At 44.2% G+C, this 27,921-nt stretch overlaps 2 protein-coding genes across 3 annotated transcripts; both read left to right on the top strand.

Moving 5' to 3' along the window:
* LOC110498928 (BTB/POZ domain-containing protein KCTD21) lies at positions 1-3,575 on the top strand. The gene is made up of 2 exons (XM_021575652.2): positions 1-890; positions 1,027-3,575. Exons 1-2 carry the CDS (start codon positions 483-485, stop codon positions 1,501-1,503), a joined length of 885 nt encoding a protein of 294 aa, XP_021431327.2. The 5' UTR covers positions 1-482; the 3' UTR covers positions 1,504-3,575.
* LOC110498929 (LLGL scribble cell polarity complex component 2) lies at positions 3,426-27,921 on the top strand. Of its 2 annotated transcripts, XM_021575655.2 has the most exons (27): positions 3,426-3,731; positions 12,168-12,277; positions 12,418-12,515; positions 13,152-13,233; positions 14,211-14,326; positions 14,598-14,756; positions 14,926-15,088; positions 15,172-15,304; positions 15,443-15,497; positions 15,639-15,793; positions 15,874-16,085; positions 18,340-18,407; positions 18,578-18,731; positions 18,954-19,058; positions 19,464-19,559; positions 19,693-19,889; positions 20,011-20,158; positions 20,308-20,455; positions 24,178-24,294; positions 24,408-24,574; positions 24,722-24,986; positions 25,095-25,245; positions 25,354-25,376; positions 25,642-25,689; positions 26,015-26,057; positions 26,144-26,202; positions 26,338-27,921. In XM_021575655.2, the coding sequence occupies exons 2-26, from the start codon at positions 12,203-12,205 to the stop codon at positions 26,199-26,201; spliced, it is 3,036 nt and encodes a 1,011-aa protein (XP_021431330.2). In that variant the 5' UTR covers positions 3,426-3,731; positions 12,168-12,202; the 3' UTR covers position 26,202; positions 26,338-27,921. The 2 variants fall into 2 exon arrangements, with proteins under 2 accessions (XP_021431330.2, XP_021431331.2); XM_021575656.2 differs by lacking the exon at positions 25,642-25,689.

Here is a 27,921-nt window from a genome sequence, read left to right on the forward strand (position 1 = left end):
TAGCATTCCAGTCCTTCTCTCCCGCCTCGCTGTCCTTCTCTCCCGTCTCTCTCACTGCCAGCTGCTCAGACACAAACAGTCTTATGCAACTAACCAGGCCTCAGCTCACCAACAGGAATCCTACACAGTATGGGACCATGATGGGGAGAAACAAAACTACAGATAGATAAATCCGCCTGCACAGAGCACCGGCTTTTTACAGATCCAGCTTCCAATCTTTTCGGATCTTTTTGTTATTTCATCCTTTTTGGGTCTTTTTGTGACTTGCTAGTATCCCGGTTACGACTTCGCCCTGCCGCTTCTGAAAGGAAAGTCTCTTCAGGCTACAAAAGACGCTTGAGACGTATAACTTCCTTTGAACAGTCTGCTGAATTCCATAGAAAGAGACAGAGAAGTGATATGACAACAGTTCTACCATTTCCAATCTTGAGTGTTCTCATCTAGTGTTCTAGCCTGAGCAGAGGTCGTTTCAGTGCCTGAGGATGCTGAACCTAAACTCCTCGGACAGCAACAGTAACTCCTTGTCGGACCCCGTCTCTCTCAACGTTGGCGGTGAGATCTACACTACGACCCTGGACACTCTGACTCGCTACCGAGACTCCATGCTGGGCGCCATGTTCACGGGACAGATCTCTACGCTTAGGGACAAACGCGGAAACATTTTCATTGACCGCGACGGGAAGATTTTCCGCTATATCCTGAACTTCCTACGTTCCAGCTCCCTGGACCTGCCGGACGGGTTCTCTGAGATGAGGCTGCTGAGGAGGGAAGCAGATTTCTTCCAGATACGCCCCCTACTGGATGAGATACAGCGGCACGTTGAGGCTGGAGCGCTCAGCCTGAGAGATGCACCCAGAAGAGCCTTGCTGCTGGTGCACGTGGACTGCCAGGTGTGTGTGCATTGTTTGTGTGTTAGTATTATAGTGTAAGCATGTGTGTGTGCATGTGGGTCTGTTGTGGAATGCAGATGTTCTTTCACACATGCACCATTAGCACTGCAGCATCAGCCTGTCGTTCTCATTCCAGGTGCGTGTGCTACACTTCAACCTTCGGCGTGCTCCCGAGAACTACGAACTCCGCACATGCTCAGTGCACATCCTCACCGCCGAAATCTTCTGCACCTGGCGTACCTTTCTGGTTCTCCTCTGTGAGCGTTTCTCTTACCGCACAACCCAGGGTCTTACTTCCCCCCTCCCCAGTGACCGGCGCTACAACCGTCTCAAACTGGAGTGGGTTCCCCGGCCAGACGAACTTCCCCAGGATCAGTATGAGAAACAGCGGTACAGAGGACTCGTCATCTCGGACTCTTGGGCCACACAGACCCACTTTGGTGACCTCTGTGATGCCATCACCCCTAGCCGCAGCCCATGTGAGGTCAAAGACATGCACAGGTTTTTGGAGGAGCTGCTCACGGTGTCTTTGGCAGAGGGTTTTAGGGTTGACTCGGTGACTCCTGACTCCATGGACGTTTTGAACTGCCATACTCTGCAGCTTGTACGGTAGTGATGTAGCTCATTCCAGCTCACCACTGAACCACCAGTTATGGACTTAATCAGACTAAAATAACAAAGGTCACCCAATAATGTTTACAACCTACTGCACATGACTGCTTATGGATGGTCAATAATTAACATACTTTACTAATACTGTAAAGTTCAAAGGTCGCTCTATGATGTTTACAATCCTCTCTTTGGTGTGAAGCTGAGACTGATCCTGCCATCTGAACCCTCTAACGAATTCTAACCTGCAGTGGAACAGACTGTTCTTGACGTGTTCTAGTCTGTTCTAAACTGTAGGGTCAGCCTACATCTGGTTTTACAGAATATACCCTGTCCCCAACAATAAGGAATGGCTGTCCGTTCATCCTGTTGATGATCAGTGCAATTCTTAAAGAGGCAGAGAGAGACAAAGACCGGGTGTGTGATTAGACAGTGTTTGGTGGGGTATCTGTGAGAATGTAGGAGGGGGGATCCGAACATTCCAAAGAGTGGGTATCAGTACTTCTGCTGGTAATGTTTTGTAAAAAACAGTGTTAGAGAACTGTGTAACAAACTGACCAGTCTGTAGAGTTGTTTACAGCACATCAAGTGCACTTTAATAAACACTACTAAATGAAAGGTATTACTCCCTGAACCCCTATCAATCAGACTGATGCAAGCTCCTGTCTGGTAGACGGAAGCGGGATAAGATGTGTAATTTTTGATTGGAGGAAGGAAGGAAGAAATATGTGAGAGGAAAAGATGAGTATGGGAGAGCAACATGGAGGACTGTAGTGCCCAAAAACCTGTTTTAGCATGGGCAGCACCATTGAGGACTTTCATTATTTTTAAGTAGTCAACTGGGTGGTACTTCTTATGTGTTAAGGAAGGATCACATGATTCCATACGGGTCATCAGGAGGGATCAGCCAATTAATTATATTCGTCAACCTTGGCTTTTCAAACAACATGCTCTAGGTGGCAGTATGCACGCCAACTCATAGAAGTAGAAGAACAAGAAAATGGACTACTTCAAAATGGAGATGGCCTCAATGGCGCTGCCCATGCTCAAACAATTGCCATAATGGGTCAGATACAATAATGTGATGTCTATCTAAGTATATGGATAGGAAAGATGCCCGGTTGGAAAACAACCTCTAGCCCCTTCCTCCTACCCCCATCTACTCAGCTCGCAATGCAGATCCAAAGGAAACATATAAAGTATGTGGTAGGATTATGGTCATGGCTTTACTATTATCCTTCCAATACTGTTTTCAGTGTTTTGAATGAACTCAAACGCAAATGAATGAATTCACTGGCTGTATATGTATCTCTACAGGGGCGATACAGTGGATCCCCAACTTTGTACATCACAACTCCCTCACAAGGAGCTGAGGTCCTGAGCTTATAAAGAGCGAACACTGTACAGTTTTCCATTATGTGCAACTTGACCACAAAAAAAAGCACATTCCTATTGATTTGCAGGGTCTTTTGTTTGCGGGTGTAGCAATGTTTAATCAAGCAGATGGGGTTGAAATTAGCAGGAAAAGCTATCTTTTGTATGACTTTTCTTCAGAGTGCCTTAAACTATCATGATTCTAATACAGTTAATAATTGCCAAGCACTAAATCAAGTGAAGTATAATTTCTTGTGGTTGCGCCTCAAAGACTGTTATGTTGTATTATACAATTACTCCGAAAAGTGCCATCAATATGAGATCATTGTTTACACTATAAGTAATTCTGCAAAATAAACATAATGAGTTTGAGACCTTATACTTCATGCAACATCTGTTCACAATATAACATTGCTTTCTGAAAATCTACTAGGGGAAATTCCAAAGTTTACTTTATATTAATAAACATCTGAGTCTTTACATTCGGAGCCAAACCTATTTGTATGGTCATGCATTACTCCCTGGCTGATTCGTATTGCGGAAGGGGATGTGAAGGGAGGAGTCTCAGCGGAGGCTAGCCAGTCAAGTTGCGCTTTGCGGGTCTGGGGCATCGGGAATCATCACCTCGAGGCTGCGGAGACAGGGCAAGGGAAAGATAGGTGGACGAGCGAGCCTCCAACAAACCAACACAGGGTCTGCATTTACATACTTCAATGCAAGCAGGCGATGTGCTTTGGATTCTGATTTGAAATTGGTTTGGGAAGTTGAAACGTGGCAAACTGGACGCCGACCAAGCTTAGTGAATTAGCGGGCGAAAGCGTTTTGGACACAGCTGGGGCGACGGCCGTTGGGAGTCAGGTGAGTTTCTAAGGGCCCGAGTGAGAGAGGAGTGTCGCGTCTACAGGTGTTGTAGCATGTCGTTAGTTAGCCAGCTAAAATGCTACTACTTAACCTTACTGCTGAAGTGTAATTTAACTGGATAACACTCGCTAGTTAGCACGTCAACAGGGCAACGTTAACCTCGAGAGATTAGTTGCTGTGTGTTAACTTGACTAACGTTAGCTAGTTAGCTTGGCAATGTTGGTGAGCCGCTGCCAAGCCATTCAGATTAATTTCCATTCGACCAGGAATTAAAGGGTCTGTACACTTTAGACATATTAAATAATCATTCATTTTTGGATACACCGGACTGAAATACAAGTACCCTGTTAACTTGCTTGCTGCACAAGTTTGTGAAATAGCTCACGTTAGCTAGCTACCTAACGTTAGCTAACTCAGAACGCTACTGTAACAAACTCGCTAGCGGCCGCTGTGTCTATTAGCTAACTGAAAATATTCCCCGTTCAGGGCCATCAACATCACGAACCATTCACCACGTTTTTAAGTCAGCTGAGCTAGCTAACTGTTGCATAATGATGGAAATGTAAAACTTTGGCAACGGGAACGAGTAGGTGGGAGCAAGGTGTCTTCCTCGTCTCGCAGGTAGTTTGAGGCAACGGTAGAGTAGGGTTTCGTCAATGAGTAATTATGTTTGGGGAGGGGGCGTATGGGCTTGTGGTAAGAAGTCATCTGTTAGACCGGTTTGACCGGTTTCGGGGGAAATTCACGACCAAAATAAGACAATATTGTTTTCATTAGAAATGTCAACAAGACTGTTTTGGGTTGTACATGACTTTCACTTTATTCTTGGCTTCTGCAACATGGAGGATACTTAAGATTTTATTCATTTCTGCCCGCTGTTTGTCATCTGTTTGCAGTTCGGTGAAACCTATGCAAATATGCAGTAATGAATTTGCACACTTTGCTACCTTTTTTATATGGCTTTTACAAGTGTTAAGTATTTACTCAGTCAAGAGTATGAGGCTTACTGTACCTTTGGGCGGTGTTAGTTTCTATCCAGGAAAAAAGGCTGGGACAGACAGGCTACTACTGAAGGACAGACATTCCACTGACACTGCCCAGTCCATCATTCCCACCTGCAGCTGTGCTAGCCAAACAACACCCCTTTGTTCCCAGCAGACCCCTGCCATTGGGACATGATAAACTTCGACCTAAAACTACGCCCCAGTTTCTAAGCAAAACAAGCACCTGTCCCAAGATGTACAGGTAACTGCCAAAATAAAAAAAACATGAGTGATACAAAGTATATTAAAAGCAAGTGCTGCCAGACGGGTGTTGTTCATGAGTTAAACAAATAAAGTCGCATAATGCTTAGGGTCATGTGTAAAAATTCCCAGTATTTTGGTTGCCATGACTAGAAGGAGCATAGGGGGATTAGACTGTGTGTCTCAGTCGCCAGATCTCAACCCGATTGAACACTTATGGGAGATTCCGGAGCGGTGCCCGAGACAGTGTTTTCCACCACCGTCAACAAAACAATGAGAAATTCCATAATTTGGTGAACAATGGTGTCACATCCCTCCAATAGAGTTCCAGACACTGTAATTAATCTATGCCTAGGTGCATTGGAGCTGTTCTGGAGGTTTGTGGTGGCCCAACACCTTAAGACATTGTTGGTGTTTCCTTTATTTTGCCAGTTATCTGTAGATCAGTCTTGATAAGGAAAGCTAAAGAAGCATTGAGATCAAATCGCTCTGGCTAAGTTGTTTTCATTAGAGTAGGCCATGATAAGGGTGCTTACTGCTTAGCCAAGCACAGAATGATGGAAAAGCATAAAATTATGAAGGGACGGATGCAGCATTTTTACAAGACACTGACTGACCAGTGACCACATGATTCATTCTCTAAACAACCTAAAGTCTGCTTCGAGTTGGCTAGATGCAATTCCTCACTGAGCGTGTCATGTCAGTGGCTCGTTAACCTACACACTCTACAGTCTCCTATCTTGGCCCAATTCCTGTTTTACCTCTACCAATGTGGAACAGTTTACCTCGCAGGAGAAATAGACTGGTTAGCTAATGAGACAGGTGAGGAAGTAGAGTAGCTAACATTTAACTTAATCTTCAACAGTAACATTAACTTCTCTCGCTTGTTTTACCAAGGCCTCTAGGTCATGTTTTAAGTAGCTAAGTAATAGGGGGATCAATACAGTTGTGTGACAATATTTTATTAAGATTGGACTCCTGTGTGTACATGCATACAGTACTAGTCAAAAGTTTGGACGCACCTACTCATTCCAGTGTCATTCCAGGTAGAATAATAGTGAAGACATAAACTATGAAATTACACATGGAATCATGTATTAACCAAAAAGGTAATAAACCAATCTAAATATATATTTTTTTGTTTCTTCAAAGTAGCTACCCTTTGCCTTGATGACAGTTTTGCACACACTTGGCATCCTCTCAACCAGCTTCACCTGGAATGCTTTTTCAACAGTCTTGAAGGAGTTCCCGCATATGCTGAGCACTTGTTGGCTGCTGTTCCTTCACTCTGCGGTCCAACTCATCCCAAACCATCTCAATTGGGTTGAGGTCAGGTGATTGTGGAGGCCAGGTCTTCTGATGCAGCACTCCATCACTCTCCTTCTTGGTCAAATAGCCCTTACACAGCCTGGAGGTGTGTTGGGTCATTGTCCTGTTGAAAAACAAATGATAGTCCTACTTAGCACAAACAAGATGGGATGGCTTATTACAGCAGAATGCTGTGGTAGCAATGCTGGTTAAGTGTGCCTTGAATTCTAAATCATTTGGTGTCACCCGTGAAGCACAATCACACCACAACCTCCATGCTTCATAGTGGGAACCACACATGCGGAGATCATCCCTTCACCTACTCTGCATCTCACAAAGCCACGGCGGTTAAAAAAAAAATGTGCTACTCTGGGTAGGGGTAGTCTGCTGTACCTGCACGAAAACTCCAGTATTTGTCACCCTAAAGATTCTTCTCTCTTCTCTTTAAATGGTGAGGCTGCATGTTTTAAGCATTTTTATTTCCCGGACTGATCCAAACTCGTTTTCTCTGTCTCTCTGCAGCAGAGATATAGTGAGCGGTATGTTTGGCGCGTCAAATCGCGATAGAATTACAGTATTGAATCACTACAGAATCGTGAGAATCGCAATACATATCATATCGTCACCTAAGCGTTGTGACAATATCGGACCTTAAGGCCCCTGGCAATTCCTAGCCCTAAGTAATGCATCAAAATGTATCCCAACAACAGTCAATAATGAACAACTAGGAAAGAATGTGACAACAATGTGTTGTTGCATAGACTTTATTTTTCTATTCAAGTCAGTGCACATTGTATAGCTTTTGTTCTAAAGGTTGCACAGTTTTAGGAGCTGCTTGATACATGAAACCACAAGAAAAAACAAAAATCCTCAAGGGGATGATAATAACAGAAAGTGCACTCTACGCCACACAGTAGGTTATGAGCAATAATACAACCAGTAGCTAAACAGCCGTGAGGCCATTGTTAACTGTTGTCCTGTCTGTGTGATTACAGGAGAGAGGGGTATGACATCCTGTCCACCAGACCCCCGAAAATATTTTATTTCTGTACAGACAGTTACGAGAAAAACATCTCTGCTCTAAGTCCCGTGAATATATTCTTCCTTGAATCCCTGTAATCAGTTATCCTTATCACTGATTGTAGATGTGAATATCAAGGTTATGATGTTATTGGTTTCACAAATCCAACCTTACTGGCAGATCAGGGATGAGATCTATTTCTAAAGTATTTGAGGAGTCTGGTCCCATCCGTTGATGCTGAGTGAGAGGACTCATCACTAAGAATAGGCCTAGCCCTGCAATGAGTGGTTATGGATCAGCCTGTACCAGCGTGACAGCCTACACAGCCGCCCTTCCCTTTTCTCGCTTATTCTCCTTTTTAGACGTTGAGGCCTAAAATTGAATTTGTGTGCTGCATTGTCATGCAGGCCGACTCCGTATGAAGGATTTCTAGACGTTCAGTCCTATGCTCTTGCGTCTTAGGACAAAGGTTAAGAGTCTGTTTGCAAATTCACCGAGAAGCGTGACTAAATAATTTGGGGTCAGTGAAACTCAAATGTCCCACTCTTCCATAGTGAGAGAGTGCAGGAGAGGATGTAGCTGAGCCTCTGTATGCCATGAGCGAGGGAAGAGAGTGGGAGGAGGACTGGAGAGAGGTGTAGTCTCATCTTAATGTTTTCATGATCACACCACGTTTGCCAACACAGCTAATTCTCCTTGGCTGTATTGTCTCCTGCACTTGTCAGACAGGTTTTCTTATTGTTTGTGTGTGAGTGAATTAGGCTTTTTAGTTTTATAGACACACTTTTAACACTAAACATGAACTCCCTCTTCTCGGTTAATTAACTACTTGTTTTTGCTTATCGGCCGGTTTCATGGGAGTGACTTATTAGTCGCTTTTTTTTCTACAAGCTCTGACATAGCTGGTGATTGCATAAGAACATAAGTAGAATATTTCAGATGCCAGGCATTTTTCCTGGCCATTCGATCTGAATTACAATGTCAGCTATGTTATTTAAAGACAGGGCTTAATGTAACTGTCCAGTGTTTCCAGAATTCTATGAAATATGACCTATAATTAATTACAATATGAGTGAAATGTTTTCCTTCTGAATTTTTTTAAAATTTACATCTGTTAAAGCAGATTTTCTGTGTTGGACTTTTGTGAGTATACGCCAACAACAGAATGGTGTACATGTATACCGGTCATAGACAAATATAAATTAGAGTAGACTGCTGATTGGTCATCCCTGATGAGGAATCTTTTTTTAACGCTCTGTTTTGAGGTTGAGTTTTTGAAGTGTTTTCTCTCCAATTTATTAGAGGGGGGGGGGGGTGGATTGATAGTTACATATCTGCATTTTCTTTTAAAAAAATATTTTTTTTTACGGTGTATCGACTATCGCAATATTTTTGTGCTAGTTGGCTGTACCTGCACCAGAACTCCAGTATTTTTTTTCATCATAGCTTGTTCTCCTTTTTAAATATGGAGCCAAATTATTTTCAGCCCTTTTTTATTTCCGTGATTGATCAAAACTTGTTTTCTCATGGCTCTCTTGTCCCTCTGCGGCAGATATATGGTGAGCGATATGTTCGGAACATCGAATCGCAATACATATAGAATCGTGAGAATCATAATACAGCTCATATCTGCAGCTAGCCTAAGTATCATGATAATATTGTCTTGTGAGCTCTCTGGCAATTCCCAGCCCTACAATTTATGGTTTGACCACAACTATGGGTGTAGAATGAGTCAGCAACTTTATTTCAGGATGGGTAAGCCTAACAGAATATGAACTTTTAAAAGTGAGATTTTCACTGTAGCAGTAAGTTACTAAGTCTAGTTTACGTCTGATGCCCTGTCCAGGCACGTTTGTGTGTGTTTTCTTCTCTCTGTACATCCCCTCTCATCTCTGATGGTTTGAGTTGGTAGAATGCTGGGAGTTTGATGTCCCAGGTGAGCGGTGTTAACGAACCGGGAGTGTGATTTCCTCCCTATCCAAGCATTTCCAAAGAATTGAATATGAATTTTGTTGAAGCCATGCAGCCATATCGCCCCCAATTAAAACAATGCTGCTCTCATTCAGTTTGTTTGATCTGTGTCATCAAGAATGACATCTGTGTTGTATAAGAGCAAGGCCAAGTCAACTTCATTGTCTTGTAAATCTTTGACCAAGTTTCTAAACAATGTTAACGGCCCTTGCTGGTTCGGATAATTGCTGTGTGAGGTGGGTGTCTGTCTGTGTACCTATTTCTCAACACAAGGTCATTGCCCTGCTCTGTCCAAATGGAATTCCTGGGAAAATCCATGGCGGATTTCTCTCAGTTAAGTGGAATAGAATGGCTGTACTGTCCACTCACTGACACTGGATGTTTGCCATTTAGTTTCTGTGTCACTGGCTTCAGCATAGCATTGTTTTTCCAAGTAATGAACAAATCCCTTCCCTTTGGGGACTTCCCTTAAGCCTTATTGCCAGAATACTGTCCACAGGGTGTTATGAATGGAAATGTAGTCTGTCTGTTAGGATATGTCATGTGACATACTGCACATGATTCCCAGCTCCAAACCTGTCTAACTGTACTGTAGCCTTGAATAAGTCACTCATTTTCAGTTTGCTCCATTTTCCAAGCCTTTTGTACTCTGAAGAATAGAGAGTCGTAAGGAAGCCACAGGAAGAGGTGGAACTTGCTGTTTGAATTGACAGTTCTAAACACTACTGTTCTGCTAGTGAGGTTCTAATGGGAGCGTATGGGATGCATAATCACTGGGTAGGCCTTGACTAACTGTCACACTGGTTGAAATCCTACAATTAATCACCATGTTGTCTGTTTCAGTAATGTAGACGGGCTTCCTTGGGTCTGTGTTTACATTGAACACTGCCATAAGACTGCCAGGTTTTTCCATACTGCGGTGTGCCTGCATGTGCGTTGTGTGTTCCTCCTACAGCTACCCTCAGTTTTCATCAGCAGAGCAGATTCTTGTCCTTGCCTAGGAAGCCATTCTTTGTGTGAAGCCCTAAAGAGGACCTCCCACCCAGCCTTTGTTAGCAGGCTTAGAGCACTGAGCTGCTTCTTTCTGCTCTGCTGGCCCCTTGGGTCTACATTGGTGGACTCAGAGGAACAGAATGGGTACTAGACCAATGTGTCCGACACACATTTAACATGGAACTCTCTTCTATTAAAAAAACTAAGTATATTACATTTATTTATCACAGATCTAGGGTAAGCCTACCATCCCCAAATCCTTAAGCATGCAACTTCATCCCACTCCCTTAGTCTCCAGGATCCAAACGAGGAAGTTTACTTGGTGAGGGTGTGAGTCAGTCCTCCACTATCCCATAATCCCTCACACGCCTAATGACTAACGGCATCTTGCCGCTGATATCAGGGTAATAATAACAAAAGTATGTCTCACTCTGTCTCGAAGACTGAGTAGGCCTAGACAGAAAATACGGTCTCATAGCTTATCCCGGCTTGCAATATTATAATTTGTAGTTTTTATGAAATCATTGTTGACATTTTTTAGTTTTACTTTAAAATCAGCGAGGCCTGAAACACTGGCCTGTTTTTTTTTTTTTTTGTATGTCTTTTGAGGGGGAACATTTAATTTTTGTCATCACCTAGGGAGACACAGCTTTGAGGTTGAGTTCAGTCAGAGTAGACAGGTTTATATGCTGACCTCAACGCCTGCGTCGCAAAATACATTTTCATATAATTCAATCATTGCACTCACACTGCTCGCGCGTGGCTGTGTAGGCAGGCTCTAAAATAGAACTTGGTTCTATTTGTGACGCTTGATGCACTGCAATTCCCTCCTCTCCCATCTCCTCATTGGTTTTAGGAGCATGTACCCAAAGATAAACTGCTGTCCACACTCCAGTTGGTGGTGGTAATGCACCTTAAAGTTGGTTGCCATCCGCCATATCAAGTCTGAAGAAGAAGCCTGGAGGAGGAGAGCTAGAAACGAACTGTGTTTACCCTTTTTATCTGTGGAATAATTGTCGGAGTAGAGGACCTTGTGCATTTAAGGTTAAATAACAACCCAATGTTTATATCCCAGGACAAATTAGCTAGCAAGCGCAAGCTAGCTAGCTAAATTGCCATAAATGTCTAAAGCTTTTCGACATATCTCCAAATTAACATAGTTGTTTCAGTTATTTGATATTTCTACCTGCGTGTCCTGATCGCGTCTGGTGTGGGTGGACAAAAACCAACGCGCGTGATCGGTCTGGTCAGCATGTTAGACCACTGACATTTTTGGTCTAACCAACCTGTGGCTTCAACCTCTCCTTCACGGGATGGGCTTAGGGAATGTGTTGGTATGTGTAGAGATGAAGAGAAAGCTGTCCAGTCCTCTTCCTTCCTCTTAGTGAAATGAAAGTCGGAGTCCAGGGGTTTTAAATTGTCTGGAAAAGAGAGGAGAGTTGTTTTTAAAAGGTTGTGATCGGGTCATGGTTCGTTATGCCCTAAGCGTTGCGCAAACGTTATTGATAAAGGAAAGAATGAAAAGCAGACTCGTTCTTTCTCTCACTTTTCCTCTTTCTCTCTGAAGGGCCTATTTGGAAACAGCAGGTGTGACAGGTGTTTCCAACAGTGTGTAGTAGTAGAACAATGGTCTCTTTAGTTGAGCCTCCAGTGACCTCCAACCCCTAGCTCTTGTCTGAGACGAGCCCCACCCCCTCAGGCAGTGTGTGTGTTGACCACGGACAAGAAAGCAAAGAGTAGGCCATGCTCCTCCTATGGAATTCCTTTCTCTCATCTGCCTGTCTCTGTCAGTGGCCAACACACACCATCTGAGCTGAGTTTTTCCTGGAGCCCTGGTTTAGTTCCCCCCCCCCCCCCCCCTTCATGAATCTCCTCTCTCCCACTGTCTCTCTGTAGAGGTGAAGCAGTTGGGCCTGTGTGCTCCTGAGAGGATGAAGAGGTTTAGGAGACATGGCCAGGAGTCCCAAAGAGAGCGGATCAAACAGGAGCTCTATGGGTTCAACAAGGTAAGACCAGTGACAGTCAGTCTGATCTGACAAGGCTTTGATCTCTAGTCTCGACAGGAAGGCTATGATCCCAATCCCAGACAATTATCAGGGAATTTGTCTTGCCAGTTTCTATAATTCTCTCTCACTCACCCACCCAGACAGTGGAGCATGGTTTTCCTCACCAGCCCAGTGCCCTGGGCTTCAGCCCCAGTCTCCAGCTCCTGGCCATCGGCACACGCTCCGGAGCCATCAAACTGTATCCTCTTTAATAGACACGGGAGAGGTCTGTCTGGTTGTGTAGGAGTGCAAGATTGAACCAGTTTGTCGCAGTCTCCCCTCTGCTTTAGCTGTCTGTGGTTAGTGTGTGGGTACATGTGGAGTCATTTTTATATTCCCAGGTTGTTGCTCAACTCTGACTACCAGACAGACACAGTTGCTGTGTGTCTATCTCTGTCGTAGTGTGTGTGTTTGATTCATCTTACACAATCGTACTCATTGCCAGTGTGGAACCAGTCAGTACACTCCCACCATTCACTCCCAGTCACTATGATAACCCTTGTCTCTCTCTGTCATTATAATTAATTCACACAATAGGGGAAATTGTTCTTTTGATAACACAATAAATTCTATGAATGAAAGTATTATTAGCCAAGGGCAGGGCAGCCAGATAAGACACAAAGAAAGACAACAGAAAATCTCTTCTTTCTAAAGATGCATGTGGACTGTTTCAGTACAGTAGAAAAATAAGAACCCGTGTCTATGAATGGGGGGGGGGGGGGGGACTGTGTGTGTATACATCATGCTTTGTGTGTGTCTGTGTTTGCTGCGCATGTGTGTACACTGTGTGTTGGTGTGCCATGCTGTGTGCGTGTGTTCTTTAACCTGTGATCAGTTACGGTGGCCCAGGTGTGGAGTTCATGGGTCTACACGATGAGAACGCTGCCGTCACACAGGTCCACTTCCTGCCACACCAGGTGAGTGGCTGCTCAACACACACATTGGCAGCACCTTATCACATGCTCCGTTCACACTTGCTACTGAAAGGATCTTCTTTGGCGATATGGCCAAAATATAATATTACAAAAAAATACAAATAATTACTATTTTATGTTTTTGAATAATTAACAAAGATGAGCTGGCACACACCCAGAAAAATAGTTTGTGTGGAGGTGCTGACTAATGGTGAATAAACTATCAAAATAAAGTTGTGCACTCCATATATAAACTCCCAGTCATTTATTGGGTATTTACCACCGTTTCGGCATCACTGTGCCTTCCTCAGGGTAATGTCATGGATACTTGAACCAGGTTATGTAGACAAACAGCACTATAACCAGCTACGTTTGCTCCGACTGAGTACATTTCTTTGCAAACTAACCACTAATTCTAATGGTTAACAGGATTTAGGCCCCCTTGCTAAGACAAACTAGCCTTTTGCAGATGTAAGAAACACAAGCTAATGGTGTAATTCTGGAATGTTAGTGGATTCATATTAAAAAGCAAAGTGAACACAGCATTGTTATCAACGTTGTTGCATGTTCTGTATTAACCATGCAGACTGAATACAAGTGTCTTGCAGTCGAGAAACCCCAAATGTGCTCCTTGAGTGACGGGACGGGCCTAGTTCTGTGTGGAAAGTGGCGTGGAGAGCGATGACTCAAGTAGCAACTTAAACTATGAAATGGACGTTACACACGGCGTATCACATTTAACAAACCGAACATTCAAATAATGTCATAGAAAGTAACATTAAAAACCCAAACCAACGTAAAATACAGTATACCGCCCAGCCCTAGAATCCAGTATGTGGATCTGATCATTGCTGGGAACGTTAGTACTAAAGCTGTGTTTAACAGCCCCAAAACGTCCTCCTGACAGTCATAACGTGTTCCTAACGTCCTCATAATGTCCTACGGTCCTTTTTAACATCTCTAGTTGCTCTATTGAACAGGTGGAGCTGGTGACTCTGTTGGATGACAACAGTCTCCACATGTGGACCCTCAGAGCTCACCATGGTGTCTCTGAGCTGCTGGAGATAGGACGCTTCACACTCACTGGACCCCCGGGGTGAGAGACACCACCCCACAACATCTCTCCTATCCCTTCTCAAGCTTTTTTTATTTTCCTCACACACTCGCACTCATTGGATTGCCCCGGTAAGAGGACCCATTGTGAGACATGCACAGAACTAGAATGAGGTTCTATTTCTATGGTGACATGCATACTTCAGTGGTGAACACATATGCACCTTAAATAGGATTTTTCTGTCTGCCACATTCAACCTGTTTAACTTCATCCCATCTTTCTCTCTCTCCCTCTTTCTCGTTCCCTCCATCAGTGCTCCCCCCAGTGTAACTCGTGTAACAGCGGTGCTAGCCCACTCTTCTGGGGACCTGCTGTTGCTTGGAACAGAGGGAGGACATGTGTTCATAGTGAAGGTACCAGGCTTCAGAGAACTAGAGGAGAGGAACATCAGCCTGGAGAAAGTCACCAACAGGTACTAACACACACCACACACTTCCTTTTCATCGAGTCACTAAATTGGAAATATTGGTATCCTAAACAGACGGAAACAACTTGATTCCTATTTAAATGCTTCTCACACACACCGCCACAAATGGATTTGATCGATAATTGTGCTAAAACGGAACCCCCTCATTTCGTAGTGTACCAGAGGAGTACGGAGGTCGTAGGAGCCTGGAGCATGTCGAGTCCTTACAGGAGAATCCCGTCAACCCACGCCAGGTTCTGATTGGATACGGACGAGGCCTCATGGTCGTCTGGGACCTGGATAGCCAATCAGCCGTCAAACACATCCCCGCTACACAGGTATACAATGTGTGTGTCTGTGTGTTGGTGTCTGGATGTCGAGAGCTCTGATCTTGACTCCCTGTTTGGTTTTGCTTCCGTAGCAACTGGAGAGCGTGTGGTGGACGGAGGACGGTGGCCATGTTCTCAGTTCCCATAGCGATGGCAGCTACTGCCGCTGGAAGGTGGCTGGGGATGACCCACAGAGCGAGCAGGAGAAGTCCGAAGTACCGTACGGTGAGGACCCCCGAAAAGTCAACACCGTGTTTCTCTCTGGAATCTGACAAAACACAGCAACGGGGATAATGTTATTGATTGAATGGTGAATAGGTTCATTGATGATTTGATAAATTGATTTGTCTTTCTCCTCTGTAGGCCACTTCCCCTGTAAGGCCATCTCTAAAATCATCCAGCTGCCGACAGAACAGGGGTGAGTGAGTCTCTCTCTTTTTCTCCTCCCTCACTCTCGCTCTGCCTGCTCTGTCAATTCCTTTTTCACATCCTCCATTCTTACACATGAATCCATCTGTAAATGTTTTCTAACCTGGTTCTCCTGTATGTCTATATCCAGGCCCCCGTTCCTGTTCCTCAGTGGCGGCATGCCCCGGGCCAGCTACGGTGACAGACACTGTATCAGTGTGATCCACAGTAAAACACACGTGGCTCTGGACTTCACCTCCAGAATCATCGACTTCTTCGTCATCAGAGACGGACCAGACCATACAGGTAGAAAGGCAGGGGGATACGCGTGCACACACAGGTTCAGAAACGCATACACACAGGCTAACCCCTCCCCCTCTGTCCAGGCGAACCCAGTGCATTGGTGGTCTTAGTAGAAGAGGAGTTGGTAGTAATAGATCTCCAGACTGAAGGGTGGCCGGTCATCCAGACTCCGTACCTGGTGCCTCTCCACTGCTCGGCCATCACCTGCTCCCACCATGTCTCTGCTATACCCCTGAAGCTGTGGGAGAGGGTCCTGTCTGCCGGAGCATTGCAGAACACACACTACTCTAAGAAGGTAGGTGACACACACTGCCCAAGCATGTTCCTGCACCACATACAATAAACATTTCACTCCACACTGCCTTCACCCAGGAATACCTATGTAAGAATGCTGTTCATTGACTGCAGCTCAGCGTTCAACACCATTGTTCCCTCCAAGCTCGTCACCAAGCTTAGAACTCTGGGACTGAACACCTTCCTCTGCAACTGTGTCCTGGACTTCCTGATGGGCCGCCCCCAGGTGGTGAGGGTAGGCAACATCACCTCTGCCACGCTGACCCTCAACACGGGGGCCAGTCAGGGGTGTGTGCTTATTCCCCTTCTGTAATCCCTGTTCACCCACGACTGTGGCCACGCAAGACGCCAATACAAATACGTTTGCTGACGACACGGCGGTGGTAGGCCTGATCACCGACGGCGACGAGACAACCTACAGCAGGGATCTTCAACTATATATATTCATCCGCGGGCCAATTTCTTTTTGAGCTTTTTGTCGGGTGGGGCCGGAACGCGATCACAAATTATTTGTGGACTGCAAATTGACCGCAAGAAGCCCAAACAGAGATGTTTCCCTGAATCATAATCATTTAAAACTGTTCTTACATTTGTATATGATCACGTCTCTCTATTATGCGTGGGAATTCTTGGGAACAGATTTCTTAAATTGAAGTCACTTGGAGCTGATTTCCTGGTGTTTTTACAGTCCTACAATGCAAATCCCCCACCGAAAACTTTGGGGGCCAAATAACACCGACGCCAGTGCCAGGACAACAACCCCTCCCTCAATGTCTTTAGACCAAGGAGCTGCAGTGGAGCGACGTCATTATGACGACAGGGCTGCAGTGGAGCGGGTCGAGAGCTTCAAGTTCCTCTGTGTCCAAATCACCAAGGACTTAAAATGGTAAAAACGTTATACAGCTGCACCATTCAGAGCATCTTGACTGGCTGCATCACTGCTTGGTATGACAACTACATTGCCCTCAGTCACAGGGTGGTACGGACAGACCAGTACATCACTGGGACCAAGTTCCCTGCTGTCCGATACCTCTATCAAGTGGCGGGAAGGACCGGAAAATTGTTCAAGACTCTAGCCACTCAATCCATAGACCGTTCTGTCTGTTTCCGCACAGCCAGCAGTACCAGAGCAAGAAATCTGACACCAACAGGCCCCAAGCCATAAGACTGCTAAATAACTAACAAAATGGCTGCATGGACAGTCTGCATTTACCCTTTTATTTTATTGGAGTTTTTGCCCTGACTCTATACACACACACACACACACATTCATACTGACTCTACACACACTTGCATGCATACAATCATCATCCTACGCTGCCACCACACTTAATGATATTGTATATCCTGATGCCTACTCACCTAACCCCTATACATACAGTCCCGTTTAAAAGTTTAGACACACCTACTCATTTTGCTGTGTTTTTTGCTGTGTGGTCCTACTGGTTTTTACATTGTAGAATAATAGTGAAGACATCAACACAATGAAAGAACACATCGAATCATGTAGAATCAAAAAAGCATTTTACATTCTTCAAATTAGCCACCCTTTGCTGTGATCACAGCTTTGCATACTCTTGGCATTCTCGCAACCAGCTCCACCTGAAATGCTTTTCCAGTGGTCTTGAAGGAGTTCCCACATATGCTGAGCATTTGTTGGCTGCTTTTCCTTCACTCTGCGGTCCAACTCATCCCAAACACTGATCCCGTAGAGTTAAGAAGGAAAGAAATTCCAAAAATGAACTTTTAACACAGCACACCTGTTAATTTAAATGTTTTCCAGATGACTACCTCATGAAGCTGGTTATTACATGATTCCATATGTGTTATTTCATAGTTTTGATGACTTCACCATTATGGAATGAGTAGGTTTCCAAACCTTTGACTGGTACTGTATAAAACCACTCCAGTATCTCTGCACATGGTAAATATGGTATTGGCACTGACCCTGTATATGGCTAGCTTCGTTTTTATTTATTTATATATATATATATATATATATATATATATATATATATATATTTTTTTTTTTTTAATTGTTTTGACCTTTTCTAGTACTACTGATATTGATTACTGCATTGTTGGGAAAGTGCTTGCAAGAAAAGCATTTCACTGTGCATGTGAAAATACATTCTGTTAATTGGAAACTTGAATTGATGGAGCACAAATTGAATTGACCTAAATTCTTTCTTGCTTTCATCCTAATTATAATTTTTTGCACCCCCCCCCCCCCCATTCTCTCTCCCTCCGTCCAGCCGTGGCCTATGACAGGAGGACAGAACCTGGCCCCAGACCCCCCTCAGAGAGACTTACTGCTCACAGGGTCAGTAGACTTTCACAGCTCGTTCATTTATTTTCAGAGTCCTCATTTCAATGCAAGTTATGATCTACATTTTAATGTTCCTGTATGGAGACTGCGAACAGGGTTTCAAAGAGTCAGTCATGTTTTTGTTTCTCTGATTTGTTGATCCTCACAAATGTAATCTCTCACAGGCACGAGGACGGTACGGTGCGTTTCTGGGACGCGTCGGGGGTGTGTCTGTACCCCATGTACAAGCTGAGCACGGCAGGGGTGTTCCTCACTGACTCGGACCCCAATGACAACCTGAACCAGGGCACAGAGGGAGAGTGGCCACCTTTCAGAAAGGTGTGTGTGTGTGTGTCTGTATAAGTAACGTGTAAAGAGTTTTCCACTATTAGGTTGTGTGTATAATCACATACAGGGAGCACAAAGGTAAAGTGGAGTCCTTTTAGACAAGGTGTAGGTGTGTTTTGTGGGGGAGAATGTGTCTCGTGAATCAGAATAGATAGACGATTCACACACTGAGACAGTGTATGAAACTTGTCCCCATCCTCTTCTTCCCTCCAGGTGGGTTGTTTTGACCCGTACAGTGACGACCCTCGTCTTGGCATTCAGAAGATCCACCTGTGTAAATACAGCGGCTACCTGACTGTAGCTGGCACTGCTGGACAGGTGAGTTTACCAGGGGAAAACCAACCACTACCCCCCCCCCCCCCCCCCCCCCCCCTCTGGTGGCCAGTTAGCCTAACTGCCGTGTCTGACATGTTTGGACATTACTGGTATAAATCCAGTCTGTTATTGTCTTAATTTTACATTTATATTATCTGTCATTAATTATTAATGAGGGTGATCTGATTTAGTTGGCTGGCATATATATATATCTCTCAAACCCACTATTCTGGCATTGCAAGCACCATGCTCTACCAACTGAGCTACAGAGGTTCCACCACACACACACACACTAAGAGATGTGAATGTCTGAGTGGTTCATATAAGTGTCCGATAAGACTGCCTGTTGGTCCAAAACAATACATGTGATGTTAGGGTCTGTCCGTCTCTCACCTCTCCCCTCCATAGATCCTGGTGTTAGAGCTGAATGATGAGGCAGCAGAACAGACTGTGGAGGCCACCGTAGCAGACCTGCTACAGGGACAGGAGGGCTTCCGCTGGAAGGTAAACAACGACAAACAAGAAAATTACATTAGGAGTGTGTTTAAAAACTGCAGTGCAATTTTGATTGAATTGGGTTTCGGTTAGCATTAAAAAAAAGGTGATCAATACTTCTGTAACCGTCTCTCCATGTCAGGGCCACACGCGTCTGGAGGTGAGGGAGGAGCCGGTGACCTTCCCCCCAGGTTTCCAGCCCTTTGCCCTGGTCCAGTGCCAGCCTCCGGCCGTGGTCACTGCCCTCACCCTGCACTCTGAGTGGAAACTAGTAACATTCGGGACCAGCCACGGCTTTGGACTCTACGACTACCAGCAGAAAAACAACGTTCTCGTCAGGTAAGTGTGTGGGGGGGGGCGTGTTGAGTGTTTGCATGTTTCTGTCTGTATGACTTCAAAATAACGGACGGTAATGGAGATCGTATGTGTGTGTTAACCCTTTCTTGTCACTGTCCTGTAGGTGTACTCTGAACCCCAGTGACCAGCTGGCTATGGAAGGTCCTCTGTCCAGAGTGAAGAGCATTAAGAAGTCTCTCCGTCAGTCCTTCAGAAGGATCAGGCGCAGCCGAGTGTCCCTACGCAAACACCATGTCAACAACGCAGCTAAGGTAAAAGACTACAAAAATGTCTTCTTGGGCCACAAAAAATGACTGCATAAATCTTAATTGAAAGTTCCTAAAGATCACAATTTTTTTGTGCGGTCTTCTTCTGCATTCATCTCCAACCCAGTGTATCTAAAACGGGCTTCTCTCTCTAGTTGCAGCAGGCCAATGCTCGTCTAGAGGCGGAGCTAGCTGAGATGGAGTTGGCGCCCGTCCAGAGAAAGATAGAGCCTCGATCCCCTGACGACTCCTTCACCGGCCTCGTGCGCACGCTATACTTCGCTGATACCTTCCTTTCAGACAGTAAGTCACGCTAACGGTTTTGACTTGACTTCTGAGGTTAGTTTTAGTCAGTGGTACCCACTTTCACTTGAAAGTCACCCAGTAAAATGCTACTTGAGGAAAAGTCAGACTTTTTTGGTTTTAAATCTACTTAAGTATCCAAAGTAAATGGAATTGCTAAAATATACCTAAGTATCAAAATACGTTTAAATTCTTTATTAAGCAAACCAGACGGCATCATTTTCTTGTTTTTATTTTACGGATAGCCAGGGATGTTCAAACATTCAGACATAATTTACAAACGCCAGATCGGAGGCAGTAGATGGCCAGGGATGTTGACTTGGTAAGTGCTTGAATTGGACTGTTTTCTTGTCCTGCTAAGCATTCAAAATGTAATGAGTACTTTTGGGTGTCAAGGAAAAATCTATGGAGTAAAAATATATTTTCTTTTGGAATGTAGTGGCGTAAAAGTTGTCAAATTTAAATAGTAAAGTACACAGACCCCCCAAAACTACTTAAGTAGAACCTCAAAGTATTTTTACTTACTTTACACCACTGGTTTTATTTAGGGGTGCCAGGTAGATCGTGCCAGCAGAGAAATGTTTGATTTCTCCTTTCTGTTTGTGATTCAGTCTCATCTGTCAAGTATAGACCAATACAAAGAACTCATGAAAAAGTCAGTCGTGGAATATAAACTTTTCATAAACCCATAACATTGAAAGAAATAACTCCAAAACAAAAGGTTATTTTGCATTTTTATATTATCCCAAAATAAATGATCACACAAACTATCAGTCACAAAATAATTATAACTTAAGTTCCTCAGGAAACGTTCTGTACCTCTGGCTTAAAATATTTCAAGTGAATCTATTTGACCTCTCTCAATGTTCATCAACAAGCTGTGTGTGAAACCAGTCCCATTCAGAAAACCCCAAAACACTTGTTCCCCACAACATTACAAATGATTAGGATTCACAATATATTATTCCCCAACAACTCTTAGTAACCAAACAACATACACTATTTCACTTATTTAAGTTGACAGTTGAGTCTGAGTCAATCCGATCCAACAGTAGAACTCAAGTGGAGAACAACAGATCAGCTGAGATTTTCCTGTCATTCCAATCTGTTTAGGAATGTTGGTGGCGTTTTAGCTTTTGTTCAGACACTGCTGTAGTGCACTTTTGAGTTCAAAACAAAGGTACAGTGCTTGAAGTATTTACAACCCTTGTATTTTTCCACATTGTCTTACTGCGTGAATTTACACACACTACCCCGTAATGTAAGTGGAGTTATGTTTTTAGAAATGTTTACAAATTAATAAAAAATTAAAAGCTGGAATGTCTTGAGTCAAGTATTCAACCCCTTGCATGGACTCAGTGGTTAACATGATTACTAAATCACTATCTCATCTCTGTACCATCTATCTGTAAGGTCCCTCATTCGAGCACTGAATTTCAACCACATAGACCAGGGAGGATTTCCAATGCCTTGCAAAGAAGGGCACCTATTGGTATATGAGTAAAACTAATAATATAACACCCAGTCACTACAAACATACAGGCGTCCTTCCTAACTCCGTTACGGGACAGGAAGGAAACCGCTCAGGGATTTTACCATGAGGCCAAAGGTGACTTTAAAACCGAGTTGAATGGCTGTGAAAGAAGAAAACAGAGGATGGATCAATAACATTGTAGTTACTCTACAATACTAACCTCATTCATCCTGTTTGCAACAAGGCACTGAAGTAATACTGCAAAAAATGTGGCAAAGCAATTACATGTTTGTCCTTAATACAAAGTGTTATGTTTGGGGCGAAACCAATACAACAAATGACTTAGTAATGAGAAGGGCAGATTTCTATAAAACAGTAGACTATATTGACTGAAACTGGTGTTGAGAACAACGTGGTGTAGGCGGGTGGCAGCGGAGAAAGGAAAGGGAGGAAAACTCACCTTAGTTATGATCAACTGAATGGTGAAAATATTGGAGCTGGGGTCCACATACTTTTGGTCATTTAGTGTATTTAGTTAATTGATCTCCGGCAGACAAGTAGAAGTGGCAGCTAATCCATTCGTTTGCTCATCTATCACTGATCATAAACATTTAGCATGTGATACCATAGCCTAAATCAAGTGTTATTTAGCTATGTACCTATTTTCCTCCCACTGAAACCTAAAATCCTGACTCCAGTTTCGCATGAAAATACCTAACTTTATTCTGTATTCCATAGGTTGCATTATCAAATCACATCTCACCTATGCATGTCAAAATAATGCTATAACTTTCCCCCCGCTTCTGCGCTGTCTTGTATTGCTGCCCATGTGAGAGCTTCTGTAGAGAATGTGTGATCAACAAGCGGTATAAGAGTAGATATGGATTATTATTATAATTTTTTTTTTTTAACTGTTACCTTGATATTTCAGCAATTTCCTCTCTTCTCCCCATTATTCATGAGTTGATCTGATATATGTATAATCATCAACTTGATTTAGCCAAGTAGGAGATATTGTCATTCTTTGAAGATTATCTAACAAGCTAGGCAACTTTGGTCATTTGTACTTTTGTTAGACTGCCGTTACAAAGTTTGTATGAATGCTATCGCCTTCTCTGGGTGTGCTCTGTGGCGGCAGGTAGCCTAGTGGTTAAGAGCATTGGCCCAGTAACCGAAAGGTCGCTGGCTCGAAACCCCAAGCTGGCTAGATGAAAAATCATTCAGCAAATTCGCTCTGGATAAGACCGTCTGCTAAATGAGTAAAATGAAAAATGCTCTGAATTCATTGAGGAACATAACGCTCTGAATTTATGATCAGCCTGTTTCTCAATTCACAAGAAAGTCATAGGCTATCAAAGTTATTCATTACTAAGTATCAGTTTAATTTACTGTGAAATCTTTACAAAGGGTCGCAGCTAAGCCAACGTTGTGGTGCAACACCAATCTTATTTTGGGAGAACCCTGGCACAGTAACCATATCTTGGGTTTAAATGCTTAAATGGGCACTTCCAATTTTCTCTGTATTTCCTGGGACTCTGGATAAATATGAATTATTTCCTGTATTGAAACTTATAAAATATTCATCCCTATTGCTGCATATACCACTCACCATATTTTTAAAGCATAGTTGTGGCTGCTTCATGTTATGGGTATTCTTGTAATCGTTTAGAACTTAGGAGTTTTTCATGATCAAAAATAAACTGAATGGAGCTAAGCACATTTCACAATCCAGGTGTGGAAAGCTCTTAGACTTACCTAGAAAGACTCACCGCTGTAATTGCTGCCAAGGGTGATTGACTCAGGGTGATTGACTCAGGGTGATTGACTCAGGGTGATTGACTCAGGGTGATTGACTCAGGGTGGAAAACTTACCTAATTAAGATGGCTTTTCTGAAAGATAAAAGCTAACATTAGTAAAAAAATATATATATTATTCCACTATGACAGAATATTTTGTGTAGATTTATAATTACATCCATTTTAATCCCACTTTCACATGTTGAAAAAGTGAATGGGTGTGAATACTTTCTGAAAGCACTGTATGAACAAGCTTCAGAGCTGAGGGTTTGAAACCTTCCTCTCTCGCATCGCTCTTTTTCCACAGCTGATGCTGGCTATTTAATTGGGAGTTAAAGGGGAAGCGCAGCATCGGGAGGAGACTCACTGATGCGGTTCAGACTTAAATTCGGAGCTGTTACAACACACAGACATTTTATGACATCTCATACTGCTCATTACCCTCATACAGGCTCCCACAACACACCATCTCTGTGGGCAGGGACCAATGGGGGATCAGTATTCGCCTACCAGCTCCGCCTACCGCCTGTGGAACGCAGAGGAGAGGACCCTGTCACAGCACACCCTGGTGAGAACACGCATGTTCTTACACATCGCTCTCTTGCCTCCCTCGTCCACACTTCCACAACTCTGTTTTAACAGACAATGAAGCACAAATCCATTATCCCACTTTCTCTCCAGCTAAGGAGATCCAGTTGATGCACCGTGCTCCAGTAGTGGGCATCTTGGTGTTGGACGGCCATGGTTCCCCTCTGCCTGAGCCCCTGGAGGTGGCACACGACCTGGCCCGCTCACCTGACATGCAGGGTTCACACAGCCTACTGGTTATATCAGAGGAACAGTTCAAGGTGAGAAGACACACACACACACACACATGCACACACATCTTACCCACACTCATCTGATGAGGGGGGACCCCCCCCCCCCCCCCCAAGGGTTCATAAAGAAACACAGAATGTGTTTATCCTCCAAGACTATCATTTCTCTTTCTCCAGGTGTTCACCCTGCCTAAGGTGAGCGCCAAAATGAAGTTAAAGTTGACGGCCATTGACGGCTCACGCGTGCGCCGGGTGGGCGTGGCCTGGTTCGGGAGCACCCGCACGGACGACTACGGCGAGAGCGGCCTCACCGTCCTGACCAATCAGGGAGACCTCCACGTGGTGTCGTTGCCAGGGGTGAAATTGCAGGTCCAGTACCCCTGTATACGTAGGGAGGACGTCAGCGGCATTGCATCCTGCGTCTTCACCAAGCATGGACAGGGTAGGACGAGAGAGACACACACAGTTTACATCTCACAAGCATTTGGCATTTCATGTATTCAGTTCTTTCATGCCATTTTTTTTCTTACTTGCACTCTTTCTCCCTCAGGTTTCTACCTGATCTCTCCGTCAGAGTTTGAGCGTTTCTCTCTGTCTGCTCGCTGTGTGGTGGAGCCCCGGTCTCTAGTGGAGGTGTCCTCCCAGACACCCAGCAGCACTCTGCCACGGGCGCCGCCGGACGGGGCCTCTGTGGAACGCAGGTAGACACACAGTTTTTATAGCTGTATTCACCATCGACTTTGGAAGTACTGCTTTTTGGCACAATTACCTTTTCATGTTTTACTGAACAGCTGTGTCTGTCATTCCAGAAATTCCACGAGGGATGGCGCGGGTAAGATCACATGCTGTTTGTTACTGCTTTAAAGAGCTAATATAGTCTATCTATAGCTATGCAAATAATACTAAAACATGCACGCGTCTATGCTTAACAGTGTTCTTCAGCAAGCGCACAGTATGAAATGCTCTGTTAGGCTGTCAACCTTTTTTTTTTTTTGCTTGTGCTGATCGGCCTGCGAACACACGATCTACACTCACTGTGTTGTCATGCCGTGTGCTTCTGTGCCCTGATTGCGTGCTGCGATGCTGTTCGTTTACAGAGAGCTCTGCTAGACGTGTGATGGAGCATGCTTTGCTGAATGACGAGAGTGAGTACCTCAGGAACCACCAGACAACCTTAACAGAACTTAACCTTAACCAACTCCCAACATTTGTGCGAGTGATCCCTGCGGGGATTGAACCCACAACCTTGACGTTGCTAGCGCTGTGCTCTTACCAACTGAGCAATATCGATATGCGTCTGCTTTGACTGTCCTGTTTGGCATCCGGACGTGTAACCCAACCAGCAGTCTTGAGTGATTGTCTGCTACACAGTGAACCACAACCACCCCATTGCATGTTTTTCATGATGACCATCCCAACTCATGTCAATCATCATTGTGCATCTGTGGTCTGACGTGTGTTTTCTTACAGCTGTGCTTCAGGAGATCCAGAAGTCTCTAGAAGTAGATCAGACGTGAGTATTCACCTCTGAAACGCAACTACAAGCTCTGTTTTTCAGTGTGTTATGCAGGGACTCAATTGTGTGTGTGTTTGCTACAGGACGTTCCTGGAGAATGGGACGAGTGCTCTCGCTGGAGGGAAGGTGCTGAGCAGTTGAGGTGAGTTTATGATCAGTATCATCAACATTAATCTTCCGGAATATGATACATATCACTATGGTGATGGATTTCAGGTTGCTCATTGTTGGTTCGGTCATCTCTTGTTTTGTCTTTCTCTCTTTCCCTGTTCTTCAGACTGAGCTGGTCATCCTTGTGCCTGAGACATCGTGGAGTCTGCCTAGTGACTCCTGCCGCGCGACTCCTGACTCCTGCCTCGCAGTCTACACAAACACTACTATTACTACCACTACTGACCACTTGGGCCCCTAGCCCCCGGAGAGACTCACCCCTGACCCCTAGCATGAGAGGCTGAACCCTGGCCCCTAACCCCAAAGACTGACTCACTGGCTTTGTCACAAATGGCACTCTATTCCCCAAGTAGGGCACTGCTTTTAACCAAAGCCCATAAAGGGGGGTTGGTGTAGTGTATGAGGAACAGGGTGTCATTTGAGGCCCACCGCTATGGAAGGACCACCGTCTGTGCCTAGGGACCAACCACTGTACTGTAATACCCCTGCTACGCTTGGTACCTCTACACCTGCCACACATTAGTAATGATTGTATGGTCATTCCGCTGACGCGCTTATCCAAAGCCACTTACAGTTCTCACACACAAGACATACTTGCATTAAACACACCCTACTCACTCATCCACCCCTTCCTCACGTTCCCTCCTCATCCCGACACCAGGCATTCAGCCTTTCACCCTTGAACTCAAGCTGACCTGTGAAACTCTGATTTGTCCAGTAGCAGCCTTGCTCTGCACATCCTCGCTTGCCTTAGTCTCCTAGAGAGAGACGCATATGGGGGAGTGGGAAGATATAGAGAGGAGGGGGGGATGGACTTGTTTTTTTTATTCCTATGATTCTTTTATTTGTAATGTAATTTTACCTGTGATTTTGTAACCTTTTTGTTTTGATTCTGTGTAATTATTGGAGATGTAAAATCTAGCTGGATGGGAAAAACTGTACAAGGGAGCCAAAAATGTTTTTTGTTGTTTTTTTTATGCTGACAAATCATCAAATTTATTCTGGCACTCCAAACAAGGCATTGTTTTGAGTGCGAGAGCAACATGGAGTATCTGTGGAATCCGTACTGTTAATTTTGAACCACACAAGGTGGTAGACCACCAAGCCTGGTAGCCAGACCTATTGTTGCTTTAGCCAACTCAGAAACACATCTGACTACCAGACTAGCAGTATAAGACCACTGTGCCGTAAAATGTCTCCCCAAGCTTTTGTTGCCAACTGACCTCCCTCCTTACCTCTCCTACCGTCCGCGCATTAATGTGTAATAACCAGTTATAACTTGACGTAGGTATTTGTCCTGTGTAGCACATGACGCTACAACTTTCTATGGTGGCTTGGTTTTTAAAATGTTATAATGTAAACCCTTTTTTTGAACACAGCAATGAGTAATGTTATTTAGGAATGTAATTTTAAGATATTGTAGTCAAATGTTTAATATATATGTACTATATGATTCTCTGCCTGTTAACGGTTAGGTGTGTTTTTAATGGGGGTTGGCTGCTATAGTCGGATCTCGCAACAAAATATTTTGGTACTGTTTCTTGAAATGCTGGGTATTTTAGCATTTCTGTGGTCTCTAGAATATATTTTTGTAGTGAATCATGGAGTATGAGAACCCTACTTTTTTTGATTGATAACTTTCACACTACATAATGTCCTGCTGGAAAATGAATACATGTTTTTCACAAGA

The sequence above is a fragment of the Oncorhynchus mykiss genome, chromosome 20 (genome assembly GCF_013265735.2).
Source record: "Oncorhynchus mykiss isolate Arlee chromosome 20, USDA_OmykA_1.1, whole genome shotgun sequence".
Lineage (NCBI taxonomy): Eukaryota > Metazoa > Chordata > Actinopteri > Salmoniformes > Salmonidae > Oncorhynchus > Oncorhynchus mykiss.

What these genes read in the sequence shown, in the direction of transcription:
- LOC110498928 (XM_021575652.2), top strand. Translation starts at nt 483, where the DNA reads ATGCTGAACCTAAACTCCTCGGACAGCAACAGTAACTCCTTGTCGGAC. An exon ending in TGGTGCACGTGGACTGCCAG is followed by an intron (nt 891 to 1,026) that starts GTGTGTGTGCAT and finishes TTCTCATTCCAG; the next exon opens with GTGCGTGTGCTACACTTCAA.
- LOC110498929 (XM_021575655.2), top strand. Translation starts at nt 12,203, where the DNA reads ATGAAGAGGTTTAGGAGACATGGCCAGGAGTCCCAAAGAGAGCGGATC. An exon ending in CTTCACCAAGCATGGACAGG is followed by an intron (nt 24,987 to 25,094) that starts GTAGGACGAGAG and finishes TTTCTCCCTCAG; the next exon opens with GTTTCTACCTGATCTCTCCG. An exon ending in TCTCTAGAAGTAGATCAGAC is followed by an intron (nt 26,058 to 26,143) that starts GTGAGTATTCAC and finishes TGTTTGCTACAG; the next exon opens with GACGTTCCTGGAGAATGGGA.